This window comes from Penicillium odoratum, assembly GCF_028828045.1.
Source record: "Penicillium odoratum strain IBT 22623 chromosome Unknown utg000006l_segment0_segment0, whole genome shotgun sequence".
NCBI classification, from domain to species: domain Eukaryota; kingdom Fungi; phylum Ascomycota; class Eurotiomycetes; order Eurotiales; family Aspergillaceae; genus Penicillium; species Penicillium odoratum.
Genome location: NW_026643148.1, coordinates 1040269 through 1066775, shown reverse-complemented (window position 1 = coordinate 1066775; position 26507 = coordinate 1040269). Strand labels below are relative to the sequence as shown.

The following is a 26507-nucleotide window of genomic DNA, read 5'->3' as shown; positions in this document are numbered from 1 at the left end:
CTAAAGTACATTAAACATGTGGAATGTATATATTCTGCGTGATGCCGTCATCTGCCACCAGCTGGCGGTGAGTCGGCGCAGGGCAAAAAAAGCAGTATCCACCTCCGCAGTCCCGCAACATGGCTCTCGTTCCTTGGGATCTCTTTTCTTTGACATTCTTCTTGGTCGAGACCACATTTCAGTGAACCAGGTAGTTATTTCCAACAGTTTGGAGGCCAAAGGCTTTCTCTTGAAACCCCCGGAGCTAACCACCAACTCTCCCCCAACAGTTTGGCGCATCAATCCCACCGCTATGTCGATCAGTTCCTACATCGTGTCGGGCATCAGCTCGTTCGTGGCGGTGACACTCTCGCTCTTTGCCCTTGGCCAGAAGGTGCCTCGCGCAGCATTTATCGCTCGCTGTCTCGCCGCATACGGCACCCTCCTCATAAGTGCAGCCTATGGAGTCATCGCATCCATCGGCCTCCGTCTCGCAGGCTACGGCCGAATTTCCCAATGGGCCACCGCCCGCTGCTTCAAGTGGCTGATGCGCTTCACCACTGGTGTCTGCTTCGATATTGTCGAAGGCGAGGAGTACCTTTCCACTCGCCCGGCCGTCTTTGTTGGTAATCACCAGACCGAGTTGGATGTTCTCATGCTCGGTAATGTCTTCCCGCCCTACTGCAGTGTCACGGCCAAGAAGTCCCTGCGCAACATTCCCTTCCTCGGCTGGTTCATGTGGCTCTCTCGTACTGTGTTCATTGATCGTGCGAACCGCGAAACTGCTATGAAGGCTTTCGATGGTGCCGTGGATGAGATGAAAGCCCACCGCCAAAGTGTGTTCATTTTCGCCGAAGGCACCCGGAGTTACTCTGATGAGGCTATGCTACTGCCATTCAAGAAGGGTGCCTTCCACCTTGCCATCAGGGCTGGTGTGCCTATCGTGCCGGTTGTTACGGAGAACTACGCCCATATCATGTCCCCTCGTGCCTGGCGGTTCAATGCGGGAACCATCAAGGTGAAAGGTTAGTTTCTGCAAATACAGATATTCATATGAACCCCCTACTTACATTAATCAAAGTCCTGCCTCCAATTGAGACCAAGAACATGACCTCCGTGGACGTTGATCACCTCACTCAGTTGACACGCGACTCCATGCTGACAACCATTCTGGAAATGGCACAACCCCAACAAAACAAGGTTGAGTCACAGGCCAACGGCGTGTCGACTGCCATTGAGATTTGAACGCTATATCATGGTCACGGATAGTCAGAAACACATGGAACCCACAGACAAGGCTCTGTGTACCGACTCAAGTCTTGCTTGATGGCCACTCCCAAAATACCGCCTTCATGAAACTGCAGTCTCAACAGAGCAGCCCTCTAACCCTTGTTGCTGTATATACATTTGCTTGTTCGGCACATACCCTTTGTCTTTCAGGCGCAGGTTGCTGTAGATAGAAGAGCGCTAGCCCCGTTATCTGATGATGGGAAATATCACGAATTGCTTGTTTTCAGCGTCTTAGAAAAACTACTTTTTGCTACCTCGTTTTCGGTATCGCTACTTTCGAGGCCATTATTATGCAAAATTCGTCACCCTTCCTTGCTTTTCAGCTCACCTTCAACTGTATATATATTTATCATGAACTTTTTTCAAAGATTCAATGACCTGCCAACCTTAGTATTTTCTTGTCTTGAATTTAATAATGACATGAGTTATATACACCTAAGCACATGTCAACCGGGAATTTAATGCATCAAATTTTGAAAAATGCCAGCCCTCAAACAGAGTCCAATAGGTATCCTCAACGTTGATCATGTCTATAAGAAGTCATAATTGCCACCTACATATAGGCTTGATACCTAGGCATTCTACATGTACACCGAATCGCGTATAATGACACCCGAAAAAACAGCCTTTTGGTTCTCAGGATGAACACATCGGCCCTCAGCACATGCCCGAATATCATTATCAACATCAACCTCCTGCATTGGGAGCCAGGGATCCGTGATCACCGATGGAATATTCCACGGATCCATATCTCCAATAACTTTCTTGGTACTGAGTGGAATACAACACTCTTCCCTCGTATCTCCAGAAAGCAGAGTGATCTGGGCAGGTAGATGATGCAGGCCCTCATTACACTTCATGTCCGAGAAAACACCAACCGGGAGACCCCGACCAGCAACCGCAACGATATAATCGGATTCGAATGCGACAAGCTGAAGGCGAACGTCATCGAGCGATTTCCCAGCCTTCGTGATTTTCACACCTGCAAATGGGGGACCCCAGTTCTTGGGCGACTGCGGTATGAATTTTGGAGGTTGAGAGACATATGGTTTCGGGGCCTGTAGAGGATCGACAGGATCGGGAGGGATGACGTTTGAGAATTCAAGGGTGCGTAACCATGGAGCGAGAAGGGCGTCTCCGGTCATTTTCAAGTATGCTTCTTTGAGAGCCCAGTATGAGTAGAATAGACGGATTCCGAATCGAACGATCGTTTCTTGGGTATTGGATCCATCGAATGCCTTTGCAAGACCAAGTGCTCGAGCTTGGTTGAGCGCGGCTGCAGGGTTTCTCATGATCTCAAGCTCACGGTCTGAGAATACATCGACGAAAATGGATACATGTTCCAGGTACTCGGGCATGGTCTTGATAATTTTGCGGCGGTTCTCATTCACACAGGTCACATCAATACCTAGCCGGGGCTGGGCAGGCAAGTCTCGTCCAATGGAGTAGTTTTGCATTTGTTCGGGACTTGGAGCAATAGTTCCCGCGAGAATGGTAAGCCCTGCCTGATGAGTGACGTTGAATTCCACTTGAGTGTCTGAGGAAGACTTGTAGTATGGTCGGTTTTCAGGCATTTCTGTGCGCCTGAGGATGATGTGTTTCCATGGGATACCGCAAGCATGGTGGATAAATAGATATTTGAGGAGGTGTGAGGCCAAAGACATGCGTTTGTCCGGAGCATGGTAGTACCTTGTCACGGCTTTCTGCTCGTCAGGGCGGAGAAATTCCAACAGCGGCAGGTTCTTCCCATTGGATTCCCAATCTCGGATGTCGATGTACCAACGCGCTGTAGTTGGGAGGCCCGCTAAAGAAGAGTGGACATTCTCGATGTTGAGATTGTCCTGCCGAGCATCCTCCAGGCTGATTTCATTGGGTAACATAATGAGTCTCCCTCGAATAAGAAGAGTTAAATGGATGAAAAAGTATTTTTTTATTTACGGCCCCCACCAATCTCGCAATATTAGCTGATCTCCCTCTGGACCCCACTATGAGGTGTTGATGTCTGTGTTTCAGGATAAGCTTATCGGGTTATCAGGTACATATATCCACGTGACGATAAGCCATTTCCCCGCGGAAAGTTAATATCACGTGCATGAAGAGTCATATCGCCACGAGGGGGCAACTTTCTTGTCGATACTTAACTCAACTACAGAAATGACTATTACAGTTGGCGTTCTTGCCTTGCAGGGCGCATTCATCGAGCATATCCATCTCTTAAAAGAGGCAGTAAAGCAAGATTCCACAGAGTGGGAGTTCATTGAAGTGCGAACATCACAAGAGCTCGCCAGATGCGATGGGCTTGTTTTGCCTGGTGGCGAGAGTACCACAATGTCTCTGGTTGCTGCCAGGTCCAACCTGCTGGAGCCACTGAGAGATTTCGTCAAGTAAGTGTTCATTTATCGCATTGACCCCACGAATGTGCTTGGCAACTAATGCGACGGTTGTACAGGGTCCACCGTAAGCCAACCTGGGGCACTTGCGCAGGCCTGATTTTGCTTGCCGAGTCGGCAAATCGCACCAAGAAAGGTGGCCAAGAACTCATCGGAGGCCTCGACGTCAGAGTCGACCGCAATCATTTTGGCCGACAGGCAGAGAGCTTCCAGGCGCCACTGGACCTTCCATTCTTAGGCGAGAACGCAGAACCATTCCCCGCAGTCTTTATTCGCGCACCGATTGTGGAACGCATATTGCCACACCAGAAGGGCATCCAAGTGGAGGAGGTTGATCGGGAAGACACTGTCGTTGCCCCGTCTAGATCGACCAAAGACGCAGTGGCAGAAGCTGCAACTGCAGAGAACGTCGAGGTGCTGGCCACCTTGTCAGGGCCCGCAGCCCGCATCGCCACACAAAGCCGAAACATAAGCCCTGATGAAGAAGTCGGCGATGTTATCGCTGTGAGCCAGGGCAATGTGTTTGGTACCAGCTTCCACCCAGAGCTGACGGGTGATGCTCGAATCCATGCATGGTGGCTGCGGCAGGTGCAAGCTGCAGTTAACAGAAGAAACAAACTGGGAAAGCAATGACCAACTTATAGATCACGCTGGGAAGACATGTAAATAGAGTATCATATGAATAGAAAGTGTCCGGTGTTTTTTGTTTGCTAATCGATCTCACACCCTCGGAAATAACGCCATTTTGCCCGCAACGCTTCATGTCCATGTTAGATACCTATCGTCCCGCACCATATTCTTCTTCCTCTCGTGCACGCTGCTCATCATAGGCACGGCCAAAGCCACCTCGGCCGGGATCGTATTCCTCGCGGTACTCGTCACGGACCTGGCCGCCTGATTTTCCGCGTCTGTAGAATCATATCAGTTTGTGCTTCGAGGCATGCTCCGTCAGATCACAAACCCGTATTGTCGGCCCTCCTCAAATCCGGGGTCCAGATCGGTTCGAATAATTCGTTCATCCAGCTTGGTGCCGCCAATGTATTTCAGACAGTCTACAGCATCTTGGTGGTTGTAGTATTCGACAAAGCAGAATCCGCAGGGTGTCTTATTGAACCGGTCAAGGCCCATTACCAACCGTTTGACTTCACCGCATCTAAACATCGAGATTAGTCTTGTATAGGTGTGATGGCGGTCCTGCTAAACTGACTTGGAGAAGAGCTCATGGATCTGCTCCTCTGTTGTATAGAAGGATCTATTCTCCGGTCAGTGTTATGTCGGCCAATTCCAATAGAGCCGGTCGCGTACAAGTTACCAACATAAAGTGTTGTCGCATTACGCAGCTTGGCCGTAGGGTCTTCCTGCTCTCTTTCATCATCACGATCTCTGCGGCGTTTGTTCTGCGTGGTTCATTGGTTAACGCTTATCATTTGCCAGGCGCAGACCCTGTAGAGCTTGTAAGACCTCAGTCTTCACTTACCTTGCCAACATAATAAGCACTTGGTCGGTCTAGCCGATCAACAGTGTTGATTTCCAACAAACTCATTGTGAAAGTGGGATTGATGGAGATTCGAGATGGGGGAGAGAGAATGAAAGTTAAGTCACGAAAGGCGGACAAGGGAGCTTCGGAGCTTCTCAAAGATCTTGGCGCGACCAAATTCCCGCCGCATCAACACTTCCGCTTTAACATCTTTTTTTGGTGAGAAAGCTCTAAGCTTTCTTCTCATCTTCTCTTTTTATTCTACTTTACTATTTTTTGGTAATAGCTTTCTCTATGCCAAAGGTCACTAGTTTTGCGCCAGCCTGGCTATGCCGGCCCTCGCCTGGCGCCAGCCTTTTCACCAGCGCCTCCAACAAAGGTCCTTCGCAGGCCCTCCGAAATGAATCAAAATCCGTTACACCAGATTCAGCGACTCGGACAATCGCCAAGAGAGGAAACGAGATATTTGTCGTTGTCGATAATGAAATTCGATGGTCGGACCTTGCGCGACTGAAAGACCAATGGCAACAAGAAGCTCGGCAGAAGAAGAGCTCTTCTGGCCCTATTAATGAGCAGGCAAACGGTACTAAAATCCCACCCTACAGGGTATGTATTCCTATGGATTCTCTCAGGATATCTGTCTTTGAATACCCATGTGAGAACCCATAGCTAACAAGCACAGGTTCTGGCGGTACCCGTCTACGGCCTCATTAAACAAATCCTACCCTCTCCGAATGGCGCGTTCCTCGCAATCGTCACTGAGCATACTGTCCATATCTCTGTCCTCCCTGATTCTTCACATCTATCCTCCACAGATACGTCACCCATTCGTTTAAAGACTTACCAGCTTGGCCCGACCACCCACGTCATTCCAGAAGCGCCAGTGGTATCTGCTCTATGGCATCCCCTTGGGCTCCACACCAACTTGAGTGGGTGTATCGTGACAGTCACCTCAGATGCAGCGGTGCGTGTGTGGGAGTTGGACCGGAACAATCACTGGTCTTTTGACCAGCCTACCCTGGCAGTAGATCTGAGGAAGCTGGTTGACGGGACCTCGTCGGACCAGGATTTCGCACCCTCAGGATTCGGTAAAAACAAGGGCTTCTCCGCCGATATCATTGATATGGAGGTTGCTTCTGCCTGTTTCGCGGGCACTGGAAATGAGAGAGAGGATGCTTGGGCGCCTATGACTCTCTGGGTTGCTATGCGACCAGGTGATCTTTATGCTCTTTGCCCTTTGCTGCCATCTAAATGGCAGGCCCCGTCTACAACCATTCCCTCGCTTTCTTCGGCTATTGTTCCGAAGTTGGCAGCTCTCGAAGAGGCCCCTGAGGATCTTGAGGAGCAATTGATCGCGTGCCGGCAACAATATGACTGGCTGCGAGAGATCGATGAGCAAGAACCTTTGGACGCTCCATTGGAGGCTGGCAACATACAGGGTGCAGATGTCTTTACCCGTCCGTCAGTTCCAAGCGCTATTCCACGTTTGCAAGGCCCGTTCCGTTATGACATCGGGGACGACTTAGATGATCTCGATCTCTGTGACATCCTCGTCATTGCGGCCCGACTCAATGTTGAAGACCTCATGATGGGCGAAGATGAGGAGCTTGCTGTCGAAGCCACTGAGAAAGACAAGCTCTCAGCAACTGTCATTTGCCTGTCGAGCGGGAATGGCCGTGTCAACATTTGCCTGGAGCTTGATGGCGTCGAGGGCCAGTGGCTTCCTAAAGCTAAAAATAACACATTCCGAACTCCTCTCTCAGACCCCTCCGATCTCGTCTTGGTGGAATCACTTGACACCATCAAAACCACAGGGATCGAGTCGGTAGCATGGCCAGTCTTCACCCGAGATATTCACTCACGCTACTCCTTCTTCGTAACTACTGCTACAAACGTGGTATCTTTCTCCATGTCTTCCTGGGTGCAGAGACTTGAGGCCGAATTGCAGGCAGAGGATCCATCGGGCTCTGGTTTCCGCCTGCAAGTTCTATGCAGCGGAAATGTCGCCCACAGAGAGCGAATCTTGCAGGTTTCGGATGTTGACATCCCACCCCAGGGCGCACACCTTGCTGGCTCTGTGGTTTTCTATGATTTTGACCTCGGCTATCTTTTACTCACCTATCACGCTTCAACCCCGTACTCCGCTATCATGGACGCTCCAGAAGACTCTTTCTCTGCCGCGATGGATTCTCGTTTGGAACAGAGAACAAGTGTTCCTGGGTCTCCTGTTGCATTACCTCAACGAGCTCCATATCAAGTTCCGGCTATTTTCTACGCGGCCTCCCCTATGGAATCCTTTGTCGATACGCAAGTGCCTCACCGGCAACGGCACACCCTCAAGGAGCAGGTGCGCCTGTCGCCAGCAACTTTGGATCTTGTTGCTACTGCCCACCGCCAGCTTGCGTCTTATACCAATGGACTCGAGAGAGCTGCCTCGGATCTTTTCCGTCGCTGTGAACGGTTGCAAGGGGAGATGCAGGACCAGCTGAAACAAATTTCTGCCGTAGCGGAGCAAATCAAGGGAGTGACAAGCAAGATGAGTGAAGACGGTGGACACAAGGAAGGCACTGGAAGAGGTGAAGCCATTGATACGCGACTGCAAAATGCAAAGGACAGGCAACTCCAGCTTGTACAGCGTTATGATGCGTTACGCAAGAAGGTTCTCAATTCAGGTGGACGTCCTCTGAGTGAGAAGGAGACAGCCTGGGCCATGGAAGTCAACGCTTTGTCTGAATCGCTTGAGAATAAGGACGACGATGAAAAGCAGCAACTTGCCGCGCGGCTGGAGACGGTGAGATTTCCCCCTTCAGTAACCAAATTATATCAACTAACAATATTCTAGGTCAAACAACTTGCCCTTGACCTCATGTCAGAGAGCAAATCGATTGCTGCCAGGGCTCCTGTCTCCCCAGACCTTGGAGATTCTTCTACTGGAGCCTCTCAGCCTATGGTACCGCAACGCCTGCAGCGCCAGCGGGTCACCGAAGCTATGAGGATGGTTGAACGAGAGTGAGTTGATTTCTCCCTGACCCTTTGCAACTGCAAGCTAACAAATTTCTTAGATCTGCGGTTATCGATGCTATCACTTCTCGTCTGGGACGTCTCAACACCTCCCTCTAGGTCAATGGACACGTTACAGCCGAATTTCATACGATTTTAAGCACAACCAGTTATTCAACCTTGATTAAGTTTCTACTAGAAACATCCACCTCTTCAAAATTGAGTACTTAGTAAATTGGGATCGATGTTCCAAACCTGTAGCCCCCGTGAAATGGAGTGAGACTGAATAGGAAATCAGGTAAGAGACCAATTGGGAGAAAGGGTGGATAAACGGGATAGGAGGTATAGTAGAACCCTACCTCATCAACTTCCTAATAATCACTATCCCTTTTCCACCACCACCAGGGTGATCTATCTTCGCGATCCTCGTAATATCCGCCATCACATTCATACTCCCCATTCGATATCTCAGGTTCGAGATAAACCCAGTTACTCTTCTCCCGCGTCGTCCGATAATCTTTCCACATAGACGAAAGCTTCACTGGGTCGCAAGTCCTGGATGTCTCACAGTAGTATTCATAATGCAGAAGATACCAGGGAAGATTGTCCGGGTCTAGATCGTAATCGATCATGGGTGTTTGTGGCCGGGATGGATTTGTGAGTCTAATGTCACCTTCAGTGCAGTCTTCCATATCTGGCACTTGGCCTTCTTCGTCTTCATTGTAGGGTTGGCTTGGATGTATTGGGGCTACTTTGCAAGCGCATATTATAGATATCTCAGGTGCTTCTTTTTTGTCGCTGCTTTCTTCTTTGTATGTTTCCCTGGAGTGTCCGATGACGCTAGAGGCGAGATCGTGTGTATTCTCTCGCTCACTGTTGCATGATGGAGTCTCATCATTAACCCCGTTGTCTTGGCTAGAATCTCCTTTGCGTTCCTGTTGGTTTTTTGTCTCGGCATAGATGAACACCTTGGCAACAGTCTCGTTAACTCTCTTGTCTCCACTCTTCCAGCATTCCTTGCACGTCTGTAGATGTGAGTGGATGATAACCATCCGTCGGCCGAAGCATATTTGGTCCGCTTCACAGAGAATATCTTCTTCGACCAAGATGCAGCCACATAGCGTGTACTTCCGAGTCCATGTAATACACATTGCATGGAGTTGTCGTGAATCCTTTATGGCTATCAACCATGGGGACGTTGGGAATTTTGAAGATATATTGATTGATTGACGCAGATATGCTTGGCGATGAAATTCATTGTTCTTTTTGTGTATCTCTCACACCTGGCGATCTGCTTTGTTTTGACTGGATTAGTAGAGGGGTGTCAGCATCGTCCAGGTTAACAAAGAATTGAACAAAGCATTGGTCGTGATTGAACTTGAACAAATGAGATCCTTTGTCTGAAATGCAAGGTAAAGAACAGCGTGCATTTGGGTAGATCAGTCGAGGTCTGACTCAAAGGACTTTGAGATCAGCATGGATGTACAATGTTCATCAATGATTTTAATTGTTTAATTGGATACCAGTGCCCATCTCTATCTCCGAAACATTGGATTGTAGAAAGCTATCGAGTGCTTTTTAAAACGCAGAAAACATAGCTCCCACCAAAATCGAGATCGCATATGAAGTGGAATGGATCGTGGATTTCATTTCTTCATCCCGAGAGTATCATCAACGCATGAATAACAAACATGAAGCACCAAATCTTTGGACTGGGCCAATCGACTAGACGGTGATTGGATTACTGTACCCTATTTCACACATGGTCAGCAAATATATTAGCTCGGTCTGGGGTTGGTACTGCATACCGTTGGATGAGGTGGACACCGGAGGCAGTCTCGACAATGCCGCTGACTTGACCAGGCGACAGAGCAAACGCAGCATCCTCAAACTCTTTCTGCATCTCACCAGGTCCAAAGAAACCACTGAAAGCTGTTAGCCTCATGCGGAGCACTCTAAAAAATCAAAACTTACAGGTCACCCTTCTTACGGGCACTGCTGCAATCAGATTCTGAGATAGCGATGTCTCCAAGGGTAGCTTCGCCAGACTGAATGCGCTGCTGGTGACCCTCAAGAATCTGGATAGCTTCTTCCTTGGTACGGGTGATATTAGCCTCTCGCCAGCTGCTGGGGCGTCGGCTGTCGCGGTGCTTCACCAACAAGTGGCTGCAACGGATCTTGCCCTCAGCTTGTCCGGTGACATCGCTGCGAGCAGCGGGGGTGTGATTTTGTGCCATGTAGAATTTGAGCTTCTCTGTATCGGTATCGGCAGGAGGTTCCCAACGAGATTCCTTGGTATCGGGATGGAAGTAGTAGGGAAGGTTCTTGGAGTTGGAGTGACGAACTTCCCAACCTGCAGGCAATCCTGTATCAGCCTTTAAAAGCATTGAAGTTAGCAAATGGTGCCTAGAGTATTTGATTCAATTTGGGATTCTACCATAGTGAATAAATAAGAATGAAGGTTGTGATCTTTGAATCCGGTTAAGCAAGCTTGAAAATGCGGGACAAAAGGTAGTAAATTAACCAAATTGCGGGGGAGAAAGATACGGTGCAAACAGTGCAAATATGCATGGTTTCTGCCAATCTTGAATCCCAATCCTATCTCTCACTTCCCTACATATTTCACCATTCACTGTTTGAAAGTCTGCTTTTGATTTTGCTTCAAATACCCATACACGTTCATTCAGTATTACGCTATATCACTCTCCTCCATGTCTGCCAGTCCTTCCCCAGCTGCCGGCGGTGACGCCAAGCCCGATCAGATTCATTTCCGATTCTGTCGCGAGTGGTAAGTCGTACTCCAATCCTGTCAACTTCTTATTGTCAAGTAAAACAAATACTGATCCATTTGCTAGCTCGAACTTGCTTTACCCTAAGGAAGATCGCGCCACCAACCAACTGATGTTCACGTGCCGTACCTGCCATGTCGGCGAACCCGCCACCTCTCACTGTGTCTACCAGAACAAGCTCAACAGCCAAGTGGGTGATACCGCCGGTGTCACCCAGGATGTGGGCTCCGATCCCACGGTTCGTTTCCCTGGATTCCTTTCTATCAACAGCTTTTGTCACCTTTGCGGTGATGAACTCACTTGCCATCTTTGCTGCGAGCTGCCCGAATCGCATTTGGAAGAGGACGATGATAGCACTGAATGGAGCTTTGCGAGCTATTGCAATTCAAGTCCTGGCTCCAGTTCCACCCATTCTTAGGATTCCATCAGGCTGACTCTATCCTGTTCTCCCGACAGCTCCCCCGCGCGAACAAGTTATGTCCCAGTTGTGGTGAGAACGAGGCTGTGTTCTTCCAGTCCCAACAAAGGTCCGCTGAGACTGGAATGGTGAGCATCCCTGGAGTTTTGTTTCTTACTTTCCTGCATATCCCGATCACCCTCGGCGCGACGATCATAAGCCAACTCTTTTGTTAGAAACTCTACTACGTGTGCTGCGCCTGTGGTAACGTTTTCATGTGATGACCCTTTACGACGCGTCCCAATTCCCCCGGATACCCTTTCACGGTCTTTTTTTTTATTTGCGACTTCAGCATGCTCAGGAGTTTAGCGAGGAACCCTTGGTGTATATGCTCAATGGTTTTGTGACGGAGAAGATTTCTATTGATACAAAAATATACTTTCCAAACAACGCTTTCCCAAACGAAAATCAGATAGCTGTAGTATTACACGTGCACCGGGGCCAACGACAAAATCTTAGACCACTGCTTATCACGCAGTTCTTGTCCAACAACACCTACAATAGGATTAGCATCTGCAAAGTCATCCGAGCACAGCATGATAGTCCAACTACTCACCATTCATTCTTGTCCCGATCGGATCTCCGGCCTTGTTCACTAGCACACAGGCGTTATCACCGAACCGCACCACAGTCCCATCCATCCGCTGTCTTTCCTTCTTCACACGGACCACAACGGCATGACGAATATCACCACGGCGGACCTTGTTCGCAAGAGCGGTACCAGATCCCTCGGACCCAGCAGCTCTCTGTTTCTGGACAACGACGACTATCCGATCACCTAAAAACCAGCGGTATTAGCTTCGAAGATTCAGATAACCCTTTCTTCAAAGGTATCCATCTCAATTCGTGTATTCAGGGTTCGGGGTCTGGAACTGACCGATAGTCGCGGGCCGCTTCTTCTTGAGGACGTTGACGCACTCGACGACCGAGGCGCCGGAGTTGTCGATGCAATTTAGTAATGTCTGTGTGGTGGCTGTTAGCCATTGGTGTATTTTGACGACTTTGAGGTGGTTCTCACCTTTAGTTGGATCATGTTGGGCGTATTCAAAAAGGGTAATTATTCGCGGAGTCGCATCAGCCATAATTTGATCGGGGGATCGGATGGTGGTTTCCCCGAATGGACAGTTTCTCCGGCTGCCATTTATACTCCAGGTGTCTATCATAAGGCCATTCACGAATTGATTTGCTATGTTATTTATTATAAATGGTGTTGACAGAAATGTCATGTAGTACAGGGCTCGACTGTTCTAATCCGTGAGTACTTATGTACAAGTTACATGTTATTAAATTATGTTGGACACTCGTGCTATATATACATAATCGTAAGCGCCGCAAGTCTCCTTTGAGGGTTGTGCATTGCATTATAACCAAGTCGGAATTCATGTTTTTAGTCGATGACAGGATACTCTACACAACTAAATAGTGTAAGCAAATAGCATTATCAATTTCATATAATCAGTTGACCCAAGACCTATGAGGTAGGGTAGCTTCGAGGACTGGAATGTATGTACGAACCCCATGTCTTAAAGCTGACCTAACGGAGATGCGCCACCTTTCAAAGTGATAAACACAATGTCAAATTCGGTTAATTTTCGAAAATACAATAGACTTCAATTTAAATCACCAGGCAAGTTCTATTCAATGTTAACTGATGTCTACAAGCATATGGGTAAAAGCGGCGAGAACGGCCCGAGATCCTGGAACGCGGGCTAAGTTGGTTTTCCCCTTGGATTTGCGACGACCATAGCCCATTCAGCCATTGGCGCCCCCATGAATATTTCCTTCGCCATGCTGGGGCTGTGATATTGTCTTCATCTCTCGTGTTTTCACTCCTTTACGATAATTCCTTATTAAATCCTCTTCTCACTCACTACACCCCTCCTTGCGGACTGCCGCGTTCTCCGGACTCCAGAAACCGCGCAAATCGCCCTACATCTCCTGCCTAGGCATTCCTCCTTACCCAAGTCTCTCAACCGGTCACTATCACATCCAATATGCCACCCAAGAAGTCTCGCTCTATATCTCCTGCAAGCGAGCGCCGTGAACGCCTGACATTGGCAAAACTGGCCAGCTATGACGATGTCGCAACGGATGCGCTAGTCGATCATGTAGGCTTCTCGTGTCCTATCTGCACCTGGAATTCATCCGCTGACTGGCTCTATGAATAGGCTTATTTCTGGACCACTACGCGCAAGAATCGCACTAAATATAGCCCTGCCCGCGGGATCCACGATGACGATGTAGGGCGCATCCTCCTTCACGATGTGGTTGTTGCCAAGGACGTCCCACAAGGTGAACGCAAGTTGTTGGAATTGCCAGGGCTGAGGAAGTACATGGCAAATCTGCCTAGTCCTCGCGAGAAAGAGTGGTTTCGTCGCCATCTCCGAAAGTACGTGCAGATGTACCACCCGGACTGTCCGTTCGAGGTTACCACGACCAACCGGTATATCATCACACAACACGAAGCCGCTATATGCGCCCGCAAGTTCATTAAATCGGGTCAAGAGATCAAGTTTCTGAGTGGAACTCTTGTATCTATGACCAAAGAGGAAGAACTGGATCTTGGCTTGACGCGGAAGGATTTCAGTGTGGTGATGTCCAGTCGGCGGAAGACTCCCTCATTTTTCCTCGGACCCGCTCGCTTTGCCAACCACGACTGTGATGCTAATGGTCGCTTGGTGACTCGGGGCACAGAGGGTATGTCTGTGATGGCTACGCGCAATATCTACGAGGGAGAAGAAATTACTGTTTCATATGGAGAGGATTATTTTGGTATCGATAATTGTGAATGTTTGTGCTTGACTTGTGAACGTGGCGCCCGTAACGGTTGGGCGCCACAACCACAGGACGATTCGGATACGAACAGCAAGGAGTCGACCCCCGTCTCGATGGATGAAGAGGCCACAGAAATTCCCAGCAAAAAACGCCGTCGTGATTCTGACTTGGATGTGGAAGATACACCACCCACAATATCTTCTTCTCCACGCAAGAAGGCCAAATTCCGGCGTCAAATCTCCAAGCTCCGGGAAGAAATCTCTCTCACGGAGATCACCGCGACTCCGGAGACTGACCTTCCTTCTACACCTGGCTCTGATTTCGATTCCTCTATCGTCGTGACTCCCATTGGAAACCGAAAGTCTAAGCTGAGACAAGAGTTGATTGTCGATAACATCTCCGAATCAGTACAAACTATCTTGGGATCTGACCAGTCTGGTTTCCCGGTGATTACTAGCCAGGCTGCGCCTATCGAGTCTATCGAGACCACTATTGTGACCACAATATCCTCCGTCGATTGTGAATCCCCTGGATCTGCTACAGGGGAATCCCACAGGTCATCCAGATCGAGTGCTGCTACTTCGGTGATCGAACCAGGTCTAAAGGCCCGGATTGATTGTCTTGAGACTGACCAGGATACTTCCGAAACTCCTACAGACCAGCCAGATATTACTCGAACCTTGAGCAATGATGACCCCGACTTGGCGTCGGACGTATCTCAATCTATTGAGCCTGACGAGACCCTTGCAAATGTTACCGACAAGCCCAAGGTTCGCCGAACCCGCCGCAAATGGAAGATCATCGCTTCCGTCGAGGACAAGACGCCCATCGTGCGAGCTCCCGGCGACTATACTAAAACTTCACGACTCCTCGCCCAGAAATACGACCGCTGGGTGGAATGCTTAACATGCGATTCATGGTTTGTCCAATCCAACTCATACCAGACCCGCCGTGAGTGTCCTCGCTGTGAGCGACATTCCAAACTATATGGATTTCAGTGGCCAAAGACGGACAAAGGGAACGATGGCGAAGACCGGGTTATGGATCACCGAACAATTCATCGTTTCATCTCCCCAGAGTCCGAGGCTCGCGTGTCACGCCGTGACCGAGGCATCAGCTTTGGTATCACCCCAACTCCTGAACTCTCGGATACTCGCACCGAGACAGAGGCTAGTGAGGCTCTCGAGCCTCGTCGCAACACCCGTGCGAGCCGCCGCCTAACCCGAGAATTGCGGTTGACGATGTAAAGAGCATTAAATGTACGAGAGGAAATGACTTGAGAAGTTGGCATTTGTAACATTTCTTTTATTAAGCATCGAACTTGGTGTTTGAGGGCCTGGTTCTTGGAGCATTTCGGACTTGTGTTGGATAGGATCATAGGCATTTGGAGTCGTTGGAGTCGACTTGTTTGAAACAAAAATATTTACTACAAACATGAATAATGCCTTCATTGGTTTAAGGAAAATTTGGTCTTCGTGGACTTTCACCGGGTTGATCGACACCGAAGTAGCAGCCATTCATGCATCCCCGCATCTCGGCCCCGCGACTTCTAGGGCTCCGTAAACAATAACTGCACCAATAAGGAACAGGACGCTATTGCTTGTCAATACAATATTCATTACTTATGCTATTTCGAGATGATCCGCGCGAGACCCCATGCGCACCTACGCGGGCTTTGCTCCGAGGAAACCCAGCTTTTCTGGGCCGTGGTTTCCAAAACAAGGCATATATAGCCTTCGCGAATTACTTCTGTACATCATCTCGACATCAAATAATTTGCAAACAGTTGTGACCTTTTATTGCTTACAATGGGGTACTCGATACCTTTCATTCTTCAAATCTTGGCTCTGCTAGCCGTGGCGAGCGCATACGACGACCCACTGGTACACCTTGACTATGGCAGCTTTCAGGGAAAATACGACACGACCTACAACCTCTCATACTTTCGCAAGATCCCATTTGCAGCACCTCCAACGGCTCAAAACCGCTTTCGTGGCCCTCAGCCGCCTCTCAAGATCAACGAAAGCGTCTATGATACGGATCAGGCATTCGACATGTGCCCCCAGCGCACGGTGAACGGCTCTGAGGACTGTTTATACCTGGGACTCTTCTCTCGTCCATGGAATCTGTCACAACAGGTGAAAAGACCTGTTCTTGTCGTGTTTTACGGAGGAGCTTTCATCGAAGGCAGTGCATCTTTCGGCATCCCGCCTAATTCATACCCTGTTCTCAACGCCAGCGCTCTGAATGATTATATAGTGATCTACCCAAACTACCGCACGAATGCATTTGGATTCCTGCCCGGCAAAGCGATCAAAAATTCCTTGACCTCGGATCTCAATGCTGGACTCTTGGATCAACAATATGTGCTGAAGTGGGTGCAGAGCCACATCGACCAGTTTGGCGGGAACCCGAAGAACGTCAGCATCTGGGGCCAATCTGCTGGCGGAGGCTCAGTGGTAGCTCAGATTCTGGCAAATGGTCGAAATGGACAGCCTAAGCTCTTTTCCAAGGCTATTGCTAGCTCGCCTTTCTGGCCCAAGTCGTACGCTTACGATGCACCCCAGGCTGAGACAATCTACGACCAATTGGCCAATTTGACCGGCTGTGCTGGATACGATCACGACCATGAAACGCTCGCTTGTTTGAAATCCGTTGATGTGCAGACTATCAGGAATGCGAGTCTCATCATCGATGCTGATAGTACCTATACCACCAGCTCTTATACTTGGGCGCCTGTCATCGATGGCGAGTTCCTTGCTGATACCCTTACCGAGGCTGTGGAGAAAGGCGATTTGGACACGGAGTTCATCTGGGGAATGTACAACACGCATGAGGGACAGAATTTCATTCCTCCGGGGCTGGCCGATGCTGCTTTGACGGGTGGATACAACTCGTCTCAGGCCAGTTTTCATCAGTGGTTGACTGGATTTCTACCTGGTTTGTCGGCGAAGCAGATCAAAGCTGTTGAGGATACATATTATCCGGTCATTGGCAGTTCTGAGACTATTTCAGAGTATAATACTACTTATCTTCGCGCTGGGCTCATCTATCGGGATGTGGTGCTCTCATGTCCAGCATATTGGGTCGCTTCGTCTGCACCGAGAAAGGGATATGTTGGCGAATACACGATTTCCCCAGCAACACATGGGAGTGATACTATTTATGTTCGTTTTTCGAATAATGTGCAACCAAGAAGAGCATTTTGCTAACAATGAAATAGTGGAACTCCGTCAATGCGGTTCAAAAGACAAATCGAGTGGTCTACGAGGGTTACGCTGGCGCATTCGCTAGTTTCTTCCAAACCGGTGACCCAAACGCGCACAAATTGACAAACTCCTCCGAGCCCGGTGTACCAGAGCTACAGGAAACGGGGGAAGAATTCGTCATTGTTGATCATGGATTCGAGAACGTCCGTTTGGTTGAATTGAAGAAACGATGCGACTTTTGGCGCAGCATAGGGGCTAATATCCCAATCTGATAGGACCAGAATAGATTAAATAAAGTGAAGTCCATTTTTGACCTCTGCCGAGCCAAAAGTCACACACCAATCCTCCTTTTTCGTCTCAGGCTCAGGGTGTATCTTGATATTTCGAATCGCCCGTCTTGTCTTTTCATCTAGAAGAGGCGGACATCTCTCTGCACTATCAAAACTAGGCAATCCCGCAATATCAAATAATGCCCGTAAATATTGAACCGTCTCCCTATCATCCCACTGCGTGCTCTTCAGTCCCGTACATGAAATAATTTTTCTATTCACTTCTGTATATCAAAAACCTGTTATTTTTGACACTTTCCATAGAATATATGACATGAATGATTTACGAATTCTATGAATAGTGTTGAGCTACAGAGATTAGTTTTGTTAATTATGAGATGTTGGAATTTGACATTTTGAATTCGACAGTGTATCTTCATAGCTACAATGGATGCCCTAAGAATCAGCCTTAAACAACATTCTCAATGGCGAACAACATCTCCAACTCTCCCCTCTCTCTCCAAGTGACAATCCGTGATATACGCTTGACACCTTGACCATAAGCAGCTAGGATAAAATTGGTGACGCACTTACCAATACCACAGCCAAGCAAAGCTCTGAACTCAGCCGCAGAAGACTCCCATGTGTACTCATCATTGTCCAAATAGTAAATACCACGGGACCGGTAGATCTCGAATAAAGTCATAGTACTATCAGTATTAACAACACAAGCCGCAATCACAAACCTTAGGGTGTCAAGGGGAAAGTATCTTTCATAAGCAAGCTTGGTCAGGTCACTCATATGGTATCGGTTACCATTCGATCTCTTTATACAATCAAGTAAGATGACGCCTTCTCCGACTCGGCCGACCCAGCTCATGGCTGGGAATTCACGCCTGACGATGTAGACACATCGGTATGGGGAGCTTTCTTCGTCGGGATTAGTGTCCGCGGGAAGACCAAGAAGATGAAAGCAGGATACGAACTCCGAAGGTAGGCATTCTTTCTTGGCAATGACCTTCCATTCCTCTTGGCTAAGGTCACCCAGGCGGGTAGCTGTACTTCTGGGGATAAGGCATCCTGGCTCTTCAGTGTTCTCCATCTGTCGCTGCAAAGCACTTCCCTTGGATTCAAACTCACCGTATTCAATGAACATTTTAAATGGAGGCACTGATAGAGATGAATATAATGATAGAAGAAAAGGTCTGTTTGGATTGTCGAATATATGAAAGTTGTGATGATGAAGTTGAAATGTGGTAATTTGAAGGTCATTAAATACTGCAAGTCGAGTCCTGTCTACAGCTGTCAAAGGGATGTTGGAACAAAGGGTAGGTGCTATACAAAAGGCATTGTAAAGGTACAGCACAAAGAGTCCGACAAAGACAATGTGTCTTCAAATATGGACTCACAAAGAACGACATGTCTCTCGAGATCTTTAATGTTTATTGATCCCAGATTAGAACCCATTCAACGTCATTGAAGAGAATTGTACAATGGTTGTTATGCATATTCAAATAAGAACGGAGTTCATATGAGACCTGTCTTTGTCTGTCTTTATCTTTGTCTATCCAACTTAATGTTTCAATGTTTGGTCTTGGTATTTCATACAGTCACTACATATCGTATTGTAAGTTGTATTATAAAACCAGCCCACAGCTTAGCGCCTACGTTGGATCTGGGTTTCATACCCTTCTCTTTCTCCATTGTTGATTTCCAATTTTGTGGACCGGTCCGCTCCCTGACATCACTACAGGAAATGGAAAGAGTATTGACGGAATAGAGGAATCCAAGATAGCAAGCGAGTTAGGCTCGTGTAGTAACCGAGACAGATTTCACGAGGAAAGGAAGCTATCGACATCAATCCATTTTTGGGTCTTTTAGTAAGTCCTTGAAATAAAGCATTGTATCACCGCATTTGTGTGCCAAAAAGCGTTCATTAGAGAAAAAGCTTGGTTAGTAATGAGCAGGGATACAAGGGTGACCTTCAAGTGATAAAGATTTCGCTAGAGACGGGAATAGAGAAAAGAAACATGTTTGAGCAAGAAGTCAGAGCGAATCAACGCCAATGACACTTTGAGGGGTTCTCATGATTTACCGTTTATGATTGGTTGATGAGCTTCATGTATCTTTGGAGATTTGGGAGATTTGGATGAGTCACGTTTCTGTCATGGAACATGTGACTACTTCACTGCAGCTCCAAAACAAAGGACTTAACAGGCAACTGCAACTAAAATTACCTAGATTTATACAAGTGTCACGTGCTAAGCTATTCTAGGCATCAGTCGAGCCTTGGGTATTGGGGGCCGAACCCCAATCCAAAACATCAGTTTAATCGTCATTCCCAACATTTTAATCACAAAATGGCCGAACATACAGTGCCGATTCATCTGAGAAATCGCCGTAGGGGTTTAAGGGTTAGGCCGATGCCACAAACAGTGATACTGGACAAAAAGTTGCCCCAACTCGTTCCGTCGCTTGAGGCCATCTCACAAACCTCATGTCCGCTATTTTCTCTCCTCCCCGCAGAGATCCGCAACCACATTTATGCCCTAGCTCTCGAATCAGATGACTACTCCACAAACGAAAATTCTGATGCTCTCTACCCTCGAAACACGTTTTATTATCGACCAGGTTACAAGCAGCCCAAGCGTATGCAAACCGCGCTCCTTCAAACATGCCAGCAGATATACGACGAGGCATCTCTCCTCCCAATCGCAATTAATGAGCATACATTCTGGTTCTATCGTGCTCCACCACATGTGAATGATGCATCTCTGCCACATAAATATTTTCGCAGGATGACCCTCAAACAGCGGTATCAGGTGCAACATATCCATTTCTTTGTCCAGCAGTATTTTCTGGAAGATCACCCGGGTTGGTCTCGTGCATGGGCGGGAATTGATTTGAATGAGTCTGGGCCGGTTGCCCCTGGGAAATGCAGGGTTTTACCGAAGAAGATCACTTTCACATTTCGGCATACGGATTGGTGGTACTGGGAGAACGATGATCCTCTGGGTATGAATCCGTTTCGATGTGGAAGGACCCGCGCTCACGAGATGGATGGCCCTGTTGGACCGAGATCAGAGTTTGCGTGGGGGAATCAATTTTCTCTCATCCAATCACTCGAGGAAGTGGTTATTGAATTTGAGACTATTATGCGGAAGCGGGAGCAGCTGGACGGTATTGTGGAACGAGCTTTGGGTTGGAAGTTTCCTATGAAGGTCGAGGAATCAGTGTATCTGGTTGCTGATCCCAACTCCCGGAGTTCATACAGCTGGATTGGAGCGAAGGAGGGGGACCTGAAGGAGAATAGACTCTCTCCTCCACAAGTTATTGGTGGGGACTCTGAGCCAGAGTCTAGTACTACTCAGGAGCTAAAACATACGCATGTGGTTCCGACTTTGAAGCCGTTTGATCTTCAGTCTGCCTTGAAAACTGGTGATGGTACTGGCCCTAGCCAACTTCGGTTTGACCCAAAGACGGAAGAAGAATTTTATGTTGTTTTCTTGACGTGGAGAAAGCATAAAGTTGACTAGGTAACATTGAATCGGGATTGAATTCGAACCCAGAATACTTATCTTGTCATTGCCTTTCATCAAAGTTTAACTTCCGAGAATTTGAATGAAATCTCGGACTACTGTTTCAGAAGAACATGGAAATTGGCTATTAAATATCGAGGTGTGTAGTGCCAACGAAGGGATCCATATCCTCCCAAGAAAATTCCAGCACTTAAGCGGTTATGGGTGACAAACGAAGAACAAGACGTTGCGGAATTTCTCTGAAACAGTCCCCCAGGGAATGTATCAAAGTCTAATTCTACGTCTCCAGTGACTAAGAATTATAAAAATTGCTGAGCTCTGCGGACGTTTCTACTGAGTACTGTGATGAAGAATTTGTTGTCGGGGGGTGCTTTGGAAATTTGGCGTGTGTCACATTTCTTTCTTTCTTGCTGATCTTCCAAATTTCTCTCAGTATTTTAAAGACTACAGAATTACTTTCTGTTTTTAAAATTCCAGCATAAAAGTGCACAATTCCCTAGACCCTGATCGAATGAGGTGAGGGGTATCACCATTAATGAATGTTTAAATCCCCGCTTATCATTTCAATAATCCTCGGGCGAACTCGGATTCTAATAAGCCCAAAGTAAATAAAATCCTATAAGAACCAGTTTTGTTCACCGCTGATTACATCATGATGTGCACGAATCCCTACGTAGGATCCCAAAACATGCACCGTTGGTAGGCGGATAACTAACAACGCTAGTCCCTAAATGGAAGCCAAGACAGCTAATTATAGTTTAGAGTGGATCCACGTGGGACTAGTAGAACATGGAAAACTGAAATGATGTCCGTTTCTGATTCATAATCTTTAAATCTTGGATCAGCATGCACTAAGTCACTCAGTATAACTACTGGCCCAGATACTCTTACAATTTAAGATCTCTTGCTCAGTACCAAATTTCCACACATCACCATTATGCCACCAAAGCTACATCTTATCCGCCATGCACAGGTATGTCTTCTAAGGATAATTGTCTGTTCATCTGCTTACTTGATACCATCAGGGCTATCATAACCTTGGGCCTGAGTACTGGAATCTTCTAGATCCCAATCTGACCGAAAAGGGAAAACAACAATGCCGGGAATTAAGGCGCAAAATTTCCTTCAGCTCTTCTGTTGAATTGGTTGTTTCTTCGCCCATGAGGCGAGCCATCCACACAGGACTAGAAGCTCTACGTCCTACCTTTGAGGACAAGCCATGGATGAAAATGGTTGCACTTCCGGATCTTCAAGAAATCAGCGACTTCCCATGCGACATTGGTACCGAGCGTGCCGATCTACAGAGAGAGATGGAGGAATCAAATCTTCCAGTGGACCTGAGTCTTGTTGAGCTCAACTGGACAAAAAAGGTACTTTGTTTGACCCCAGAATTAGATGGAATGAAGTTGAATCAATGTTTGACACCAGACCGGTCGATACGAACCAACAAGGGACAAGATCCGAGGTAGAGCTCGGGATGTCAGAGCCTGGCTCAAATCCCGTCCAGAGAAGGAGATCGCGGTGGTAAGCCACGGAGGATTTCTACATTTTCTAACCGAGGATTGGGAAGATGCGTGTAAATACGACGGTATGTTCACACAAGCACTAAAACGGAGACTTGGTTCTGAGATCCCCACTCTAATAATCATTGGTCACAGGGACTGGGTGGGCCAATGCAGAGTGTCGAACTTATGAGTTTGTCGCAGACATTGGTGGTCTTAATGAGAAATTCGATGAAGCGCCAATGCAAGAGACAAGGGAATCTCGACAGAAGCGGGGTCAGACTACATTATCACCGACGATTAAAGACCAGATGTTGCTATCTGGGGAGATGTTGCAGGGTTGGGCAAACCAGGGCTATCCGATCAAATAATTCGAAACAAAGAGTAGCGAATACATCAACCTGGCGGGAGGTTCCAAGCATATGAATCATAGAATTGAGTGAATGACAAATTTTACTTCGGAAGGCGTTGGAAGTTTTGGAAATTTGGGATTATCAAAGTACGTGCGAACCAGATAAAAATTTCTCATTAGTTGATTTCACAAGGGGTTTGAAGAATTCTATTAGGATGGTTGCTTGATGAGATCATTCATTATAGATTCGTGTCTCATGGTTTTTGCGAGAGCTTTCAGGTCAAAGCATCATCTCTATACTGAGCATGTCTCTTGATACGTTTCTTCAAGTAAATCATCGATGCTTTTCCCAGAAAGTTATATTTTTTCTCAAAGCTCTCTGAAACGGATTCGCCAAATTATGCGACTGACATAGATACCAAGCTCAACAAGAACTCTACGGATAGTGAGCATTATGATCTTCGTCCATGAAAGGGATAGGAATCTTGACTCACACAAAGATGTACATAACACAACCAAGACGTTCAAAAGATCTTTGTGCCACTGATGAGTGTTAGCCATTACTAGCTCTGGAGTTGTAACAGGAACAAAGTCTCGAACCTAGTGCAAATGGGAAGGACAGTCCTCCCAGTGTATCAATGTTAAGAAACACCCAATCTGCCCAATCAGTCAGTTTGAGCTACTTTATAATATCCAGCTTTGGGACTTACTGAACCCGACAACTCTGCCATTTCGTTTCCATTGATGTAAATTACAATAGATATATACCTCGACGTCTGTCTGAACCTGTGCTGTTAAATCTTTATCTTAGAATGAAAGGTACTTAGGAAGAGCTCCAGAGATTTGCTCTTAAGGCCCGTTGAACGCTGTGAAGAATTCGACGGAGGCCAAGATCCGATCTCTGTTTTTCCCAATGATCGCCAGCCCAGATATTCACTGACTTCTCTCTATAGACCAGATCGTCAGCCCTCTGATTCGCATCCATGACTTTTTGCAGATCTGCACCGAAGTAATGAAGACTATAAATACTATCAATTTTTTCCCGGACACTGTCCTCATCTAGCAACCGATAGGTTTCGCCGGCGGCAATTTGTTTTTCAAATATCTCTACCTTTTCCAGATGATTCGCCTTTTCTCTTTCATGCCACTGAAGCCTTTCACGTGTTCCACCTGCCCGAACCTTGTTTTTTTCCAGTTCGATAAGATGATCCAGATATTCGAGCGTTGAATCATTGTATGCAGTGATGGCATGCTGCTTGAGAAAGTAGCCAAATTGGAGACCTGCCTCTTGCAACTGGTCGTATTCGGATTGGAAATCGTTGATGGCTTTTTCTTTGCCTTGAATGAGCGTGGTCTGCAGCTCAATTTCCTCCGCATTCGTTATCAGGTCTCTGCTGACCACTTCATCTTCAAGCCTGACTGTTTTGGACTTGTACTCGTAGTAAACGTGCATGTGATCCAGTACGTGGGGGCCACAGTGCTTGCAGTCTCCGTTCCAGCCGAATTTCGAGCACAAAAAGAGCATTACATCCCCCCCCGTCTCTTGGAAGCCCTCGTACTCGACATGGGCTATGGCAGGTTGTTCTGTAGATGTTTCTGTGCGCCCCGGAATCTGAATCGTTCTGGACGTCGATACAATTGGCATGGGCACACACAGTACGTGGTACAGTCACTGCGGAAGACTCAAGGGTTTCCTTCAGTATAAACCGCTTACGTTCCAATTCCTCTCTTGTAAGCTGACGTCTTGTCAGTTCCTCGATGGCATCTTTGTTGACTTCGATACTATACTTGATCTTCTCTTGAATGAGCGTCATGGGTTCGGCCAAATTTGTGATGATGTTTCTCATCTCATTGAGATTCAGCGTGCTTCGAACATTATGAGGCTTCAAGGTTCCCAAGTAAGACACCATTCTCTGGCACGTATTGACCGAATAGTCCCAGCTTCGTTTGTTTTCTTCGAGGAAGTCCATGTCCACACCTTGTTTGAGAGCTGCAAGGTACCGGAAGCTCTCTGAATCGAAACAATAAGTGTTATACTTGAAGAGACTTAGCTTAAACTCCATATGTTGTTGAAGCAGAGCCATGAGGGGCGTGAAGGTATCACCAGGTGTATAGCCTGATCCCCTAGTGTTGGTGAACCCGAAAACAATGTTCTCCACGGCGTCGCGATGCAGATGAGTCAATAACTCTTTTATGCAGAATTGGAACATCACAGTCAAGCGAGAGGCATTCGGTTTCAGCAGGATAAGAATTCCATGCAGCTTACTGTAACTGCGCAAGACGTTCAAAATGTCGGCCATATTTTTCTTGTCCTCATGCAATCCTTCAGAGTCTCCAATGCCCGGGGTGTCAATGAGTCTCACTCGAGTATTCCCAATAGTGACTGGATATACGGAGGTCTGCCTCGTGGCAGACTGGCCCGGTTCATCTCTCTCGGTTGGACTAGACCCAACTTTGATTTTCTTTTGTACTAATTTTCCCGTTTTGTCATGAGGGTCTGTTGTCTGTGTCGAGAAAGAGCAGGGAACAACCCAGCGGAGAGAATCCAACGCCATGGCTTCCTGAAGAGAGCTGCAGGTAAGGTAATTGACAAAGGCATTAATCCACGTGGACTTGCCAACGCCGGTCTCGCCGAGGATGAGAATGTTTAGCTCGTCAAATGGTTCAAGAGCCTTTAGTAAGACCAGCAATGTTTCTTCATCGTAACTGGACCACATGGAGCCGTGTTGGTCGTCCTTGCACTTGAACTCCCATTGATCATAATAACAGGCACCACAATTGCAGTAAAGTAGATCATCAACGAAACCAAACTCCACAAGGCAATGACACGTTTCACATATCCATTCACAGCGTAAAGTTCTGCTGCAGTTGCGATGGGGGCAAGGGACCTTGACAATCCTCCGCTCAAGTGGTCTGCCGCTGATGGTACTTATGGTATTTTTGTTGTAACGCATGAGGCATTCAGATGACAATATCTTCATGTACTCTACCACGTCATTGACGACAATTCGACTTCCGCGAAACTGAGTGACCAGAGGCTTTGAGATTTCGATGCCTGCTGCCGCACAGTCGACAACAATAATCGTCTTTTCGCGGGAGCTATCCTTGATTAGATCCAGGAGACATAAAAGACTAGGATCCCACAGGGGAGAGTCACAGCGGAGTTGCTCAGTAAAGTAGAGAACGTAAGTATCATGATGATCGCTATTGCTCAGAGCCGCGTGGAATGAAGGTCCTTTGTAACCGCTGTATTTGGCCCCTTTGCTGGTAATCATATCCGCGAAATCCATTTGTTCTGTGAATTGAACAACGGAAGAAAGTCGCCCGGGGGAATTTTCTCCAGCACAGAATTCATCCAACAGCAGCTTTGGACTATGAAAGCTGTCCTTATCACCGGACCGAAACCTTTTCAAGACTTCCATGTACTTCGAGCCGAGCAATATTTCGGTAGATCTTGATTTTTTGACAAATTCATTCAC

General features: G+C 47.4%; 15 protein-coding genes across 15 annotated transcripts; 8 read left to right on the top strand and 7 right to left on the bottom strand.

Annotated features, from left to right (window-relative positions):
• Window positions 1–16: 16 nt before the first annotated feature.
• Window positions 17–1224, top strand: N7520_008848 (1-acylglycerol-3-phosphate O-acyltransferase SLC1; the record flags this gene model as incomplete). Its single annotated transcript, XM_057142782.1, has 2 exons — window positions 17–1004; window positions 1061–1224. The coding sequence occupies 2 exons, from the start codon at window positions 17–19 to the stop codon at window positions 1222–1224; spliced, it is 1152 nt and encodes a 383-aa protein (XP_056992070.1).
• A 626-nt stretch (window positions 1225–1850) lies between these two features.
• N7520_008847 (4'-phosphopantetheinyl transferase family protein) lies at window positions 1851–3149 on the bottom strand (the record flags this gene model as incomplete). Its single annotated transcript, XM_057142781.1, has 1 exon — window positions 1851–3149. One exon carries the CDS (start codon window positions 3147–3149, stop codon window positions 1851–1853), a length of 1299 nt encoding a protein of 432 aa, XP_056992069.1.
• A 274-nt stretch (window positions 3150–3423) lies between these two features.
• On the top strand, window positions 3424–4292 carry N7520_008846 (pyridoxal 5'-phosphate synthase glutaminase subunit PdxT; the record flags this gene model as incomplete). Its single annotated transcript, XM_057142780.1, has 2 exons — window positions 3424–3653; window positions 3719–4292. 2 exons carry the CDS (start codon window positions 3424–3426, stop codon window positions 4290–4292), a joined length of 804 nt encoding a protein of 267 aa, XP_056992068.1.
• A 145-nt stretch (window positions 4293–4437) lies between these two features.
• N7520_008845 (nuclear cap-binding protein subunit CBC2) lies at window positions 4438–5202 on the bottom strand (the record flags this gene model as incomplete). The annotated part of the gene is made up of 5 exons (XM_057142779.1): window positions 4438–4567; window positions 4621–4812; window positions 4867–4911; window positions 4965–5056; window positions 5137–5202. 5 exons carry the CDS (start codon window positions 5200–5202, stop codon window positions 4438–4440), a joined length of 525 nt encoding a protein of 174 aa, XP_056992067.1.
• A 228-nt stretch (window positions 5203–5430) lies between these two features.
• Window positions 5431–8256, top strand: N7520_008844 (uncharacterized protein; the record flags this gene model as incomplete). Its single annotated transcript, XM_057142778.1, has 4 exons — window positions 5431–5742; window positions 5819–7927; window positions 7979–8145; window positions 8199–8256. The coding sequence occupies 4 exons, from the start codon at window positions 5431–5433 to the stop codon at window positions 8254–8256; spliced, it is 2646 nt and encodes an 881-aa protein (XP_056992066.1).
• Window positions 8257–8507: 251 nt separating this feature from the next.
• Window positions 8508–9287, bottom strand: N7520_008843 (uncharacterized protein; the record flags this gene model as incomplete). Its single annotated transcript, XM_057142777.1, has 1 exon — window positions 8508–9287. One exon carries the CDS (start codon window positions 9285–9287, stop codon window positions 8508–8510), a length of 780 nt encoding a protein of 259 aa, XP_056992065.1.
• A 590-nt stretch (window positions 9288–9877) lies between these two features.
• Window positions 9878–10576, bottom strand: pin1 (peptidylprolyl isomerase ESS1; the record flags this gene model as incomplete). Its single annotated transcript, XM_057142776.1, has 4 exons — window positions 9878–9887; window positions 9945–10061; window positions 10111–10511; window positions 10574–10576. The coding sequence occupies 4 exons, from the start codon at window positions 10574–10576 to the stop codon at window positions 9878–9880; spliced, it is 531 nt and encodes a 176-aa protein (XP_056992064.1).
• Window positions 10577–10847: 271 nt separating this feature from the next.
• N7520_008841 (DNA-directed RNA polymerase II core subunit RPB9) lies at window positions 10848–11558 on the top strand (the record flags this gene model as incomplete). The annotated part of the gene is made up of 3 exons (XM_057142775.1): window positions 10848–10924; window positions 10992–11163; window positions 11382–11558. 3 exons carry the CDS (start codon window positions 10848–10850, stop codon window positions 11556–11558), a joined length of 426 nt encoding a protein of 141 aa, XP_056992063.1.
• Window positions 11559–11806: 248 nt separating this feature from the next.
• On the bottom strand, window positions 11807–12415 carry N7520_008840 (mitochondrial 54S ribosomal protein uL14m; the record flags this gene model as incomplete). The annotated part of the gene is made up of 4 exons (XM_057142774.1): window positions 11807–11877; window positions 11939–12160; window positions 12260–12344; window positions 12401–12415. 4 exons carry the CDS (start codon window positions 12413–12415, stop codon window positions 11807–11809), a joined length of 393 nt encoding a protein of 130 aa, XP_056992062.1.
• A 961-nt stretch (window positions 12416–13376) lies between these two features.
• On the top strand, window positions 13377–15404 carry N7520_008839 (SET domain-containing protein; the record flags this gene model as incomplete). Its single annotated transcript, XM_057142773.1, has 2 exons — window positions 13377–13490; window positions 13551–15404. The coding sequence occupies 2 exons, from the start codon at window positions 13377–13379 to the stop codon at window positions 15402–15404; spliced, it is 1968 nt and encodes a 655-aa protein (XP_056992061.1).
• Window positions 15405–15965: 561 nt separating this feature from the next.
• Window positions 15966–17638, top strand: N7520_008838 (putative carboxylesterase; the record flags this gene model as incomplete). The annotated part of the gene is made up of 2 exons (XM_057142772.1): window positions 15966–17324; window positions 17381–17638. 2 exons carry the CDS (start codon window positions 15966–15968, stop codon window positions 17636–17638), a joined length of 1617 nt encoding a protein of 538 aa, XP_056992060.1.
• Window positions 17639–18104: 466 nt separating this feature from the next.
• Window positions 18105–18791, bottom strand: N7520_008837 (uncharacterized protein; the record flags this gene model as incomplete). The annotated part of the gene is made up of 1 exon (XM_057142771.1): window positions 18105–18791. One exon carries the CDS (start codon window positions 18789–18791, stop codon window positions 18105–18107), a length of 687 nt encoding a protein of 228 aa, XP_056992059.1.
• Window positions 18792–19995: 1204 nt separating this feature from the next.
• N7520_008836 (uncharacterized protein) lies at window positions 19996–21171 on the top strand (the record flags this gene model as incomplete). Its single annotated transcript, XM_057142770.1, has 1 exon — window positions 19996–21171. The coding sequence occupies one exon, from the start codon at window positions 19996–19998 to the stop codon at window positions 21169–21171; it is 1176 nt and encodes a 391-aa protein (XP_056992058.1).
• A 940-nt stretch (window positions 21172–22111) lies between these two features.
• On the top strand, window positions 22112–23047 carry N7520_008835 (histidine phosphatase family protein; the record flags this gene model as incomplete). The annotated part of the gene is made up of 4 exons (XM_057142769.1): window positions 22112–22147; window positions 22200–22544; window positions 22603–22762; window positions 22833–23047. 4 exons carry the CDS (start codon window positions 22112–22114, stop codon window positions 23045–23047), a joined length of 756 nt encoding a protein of 251 aa, XP_056992057.1.
• An 804-nt stretch (window positions 23048–23851) lies between these two features.
• N7520_008834 (uncharacterized protein) lies at window positions 23852–26303 on the bottom strand (the record flags this gene model as incomplete). The annotated part of the gene is made up of 2 exons (XM_057142768.1): window positions 23852–24624; window positions 24689–26303. 2 exons carry the CDS (start codon window positions 26301–26303, stop codon window positions 23852–23854), a joined length of 2388 nt encoding a protein of 795 aa, XP_056992056.1.
• Window positions 26304–26507: the final 204 nt, after the last annotated feature.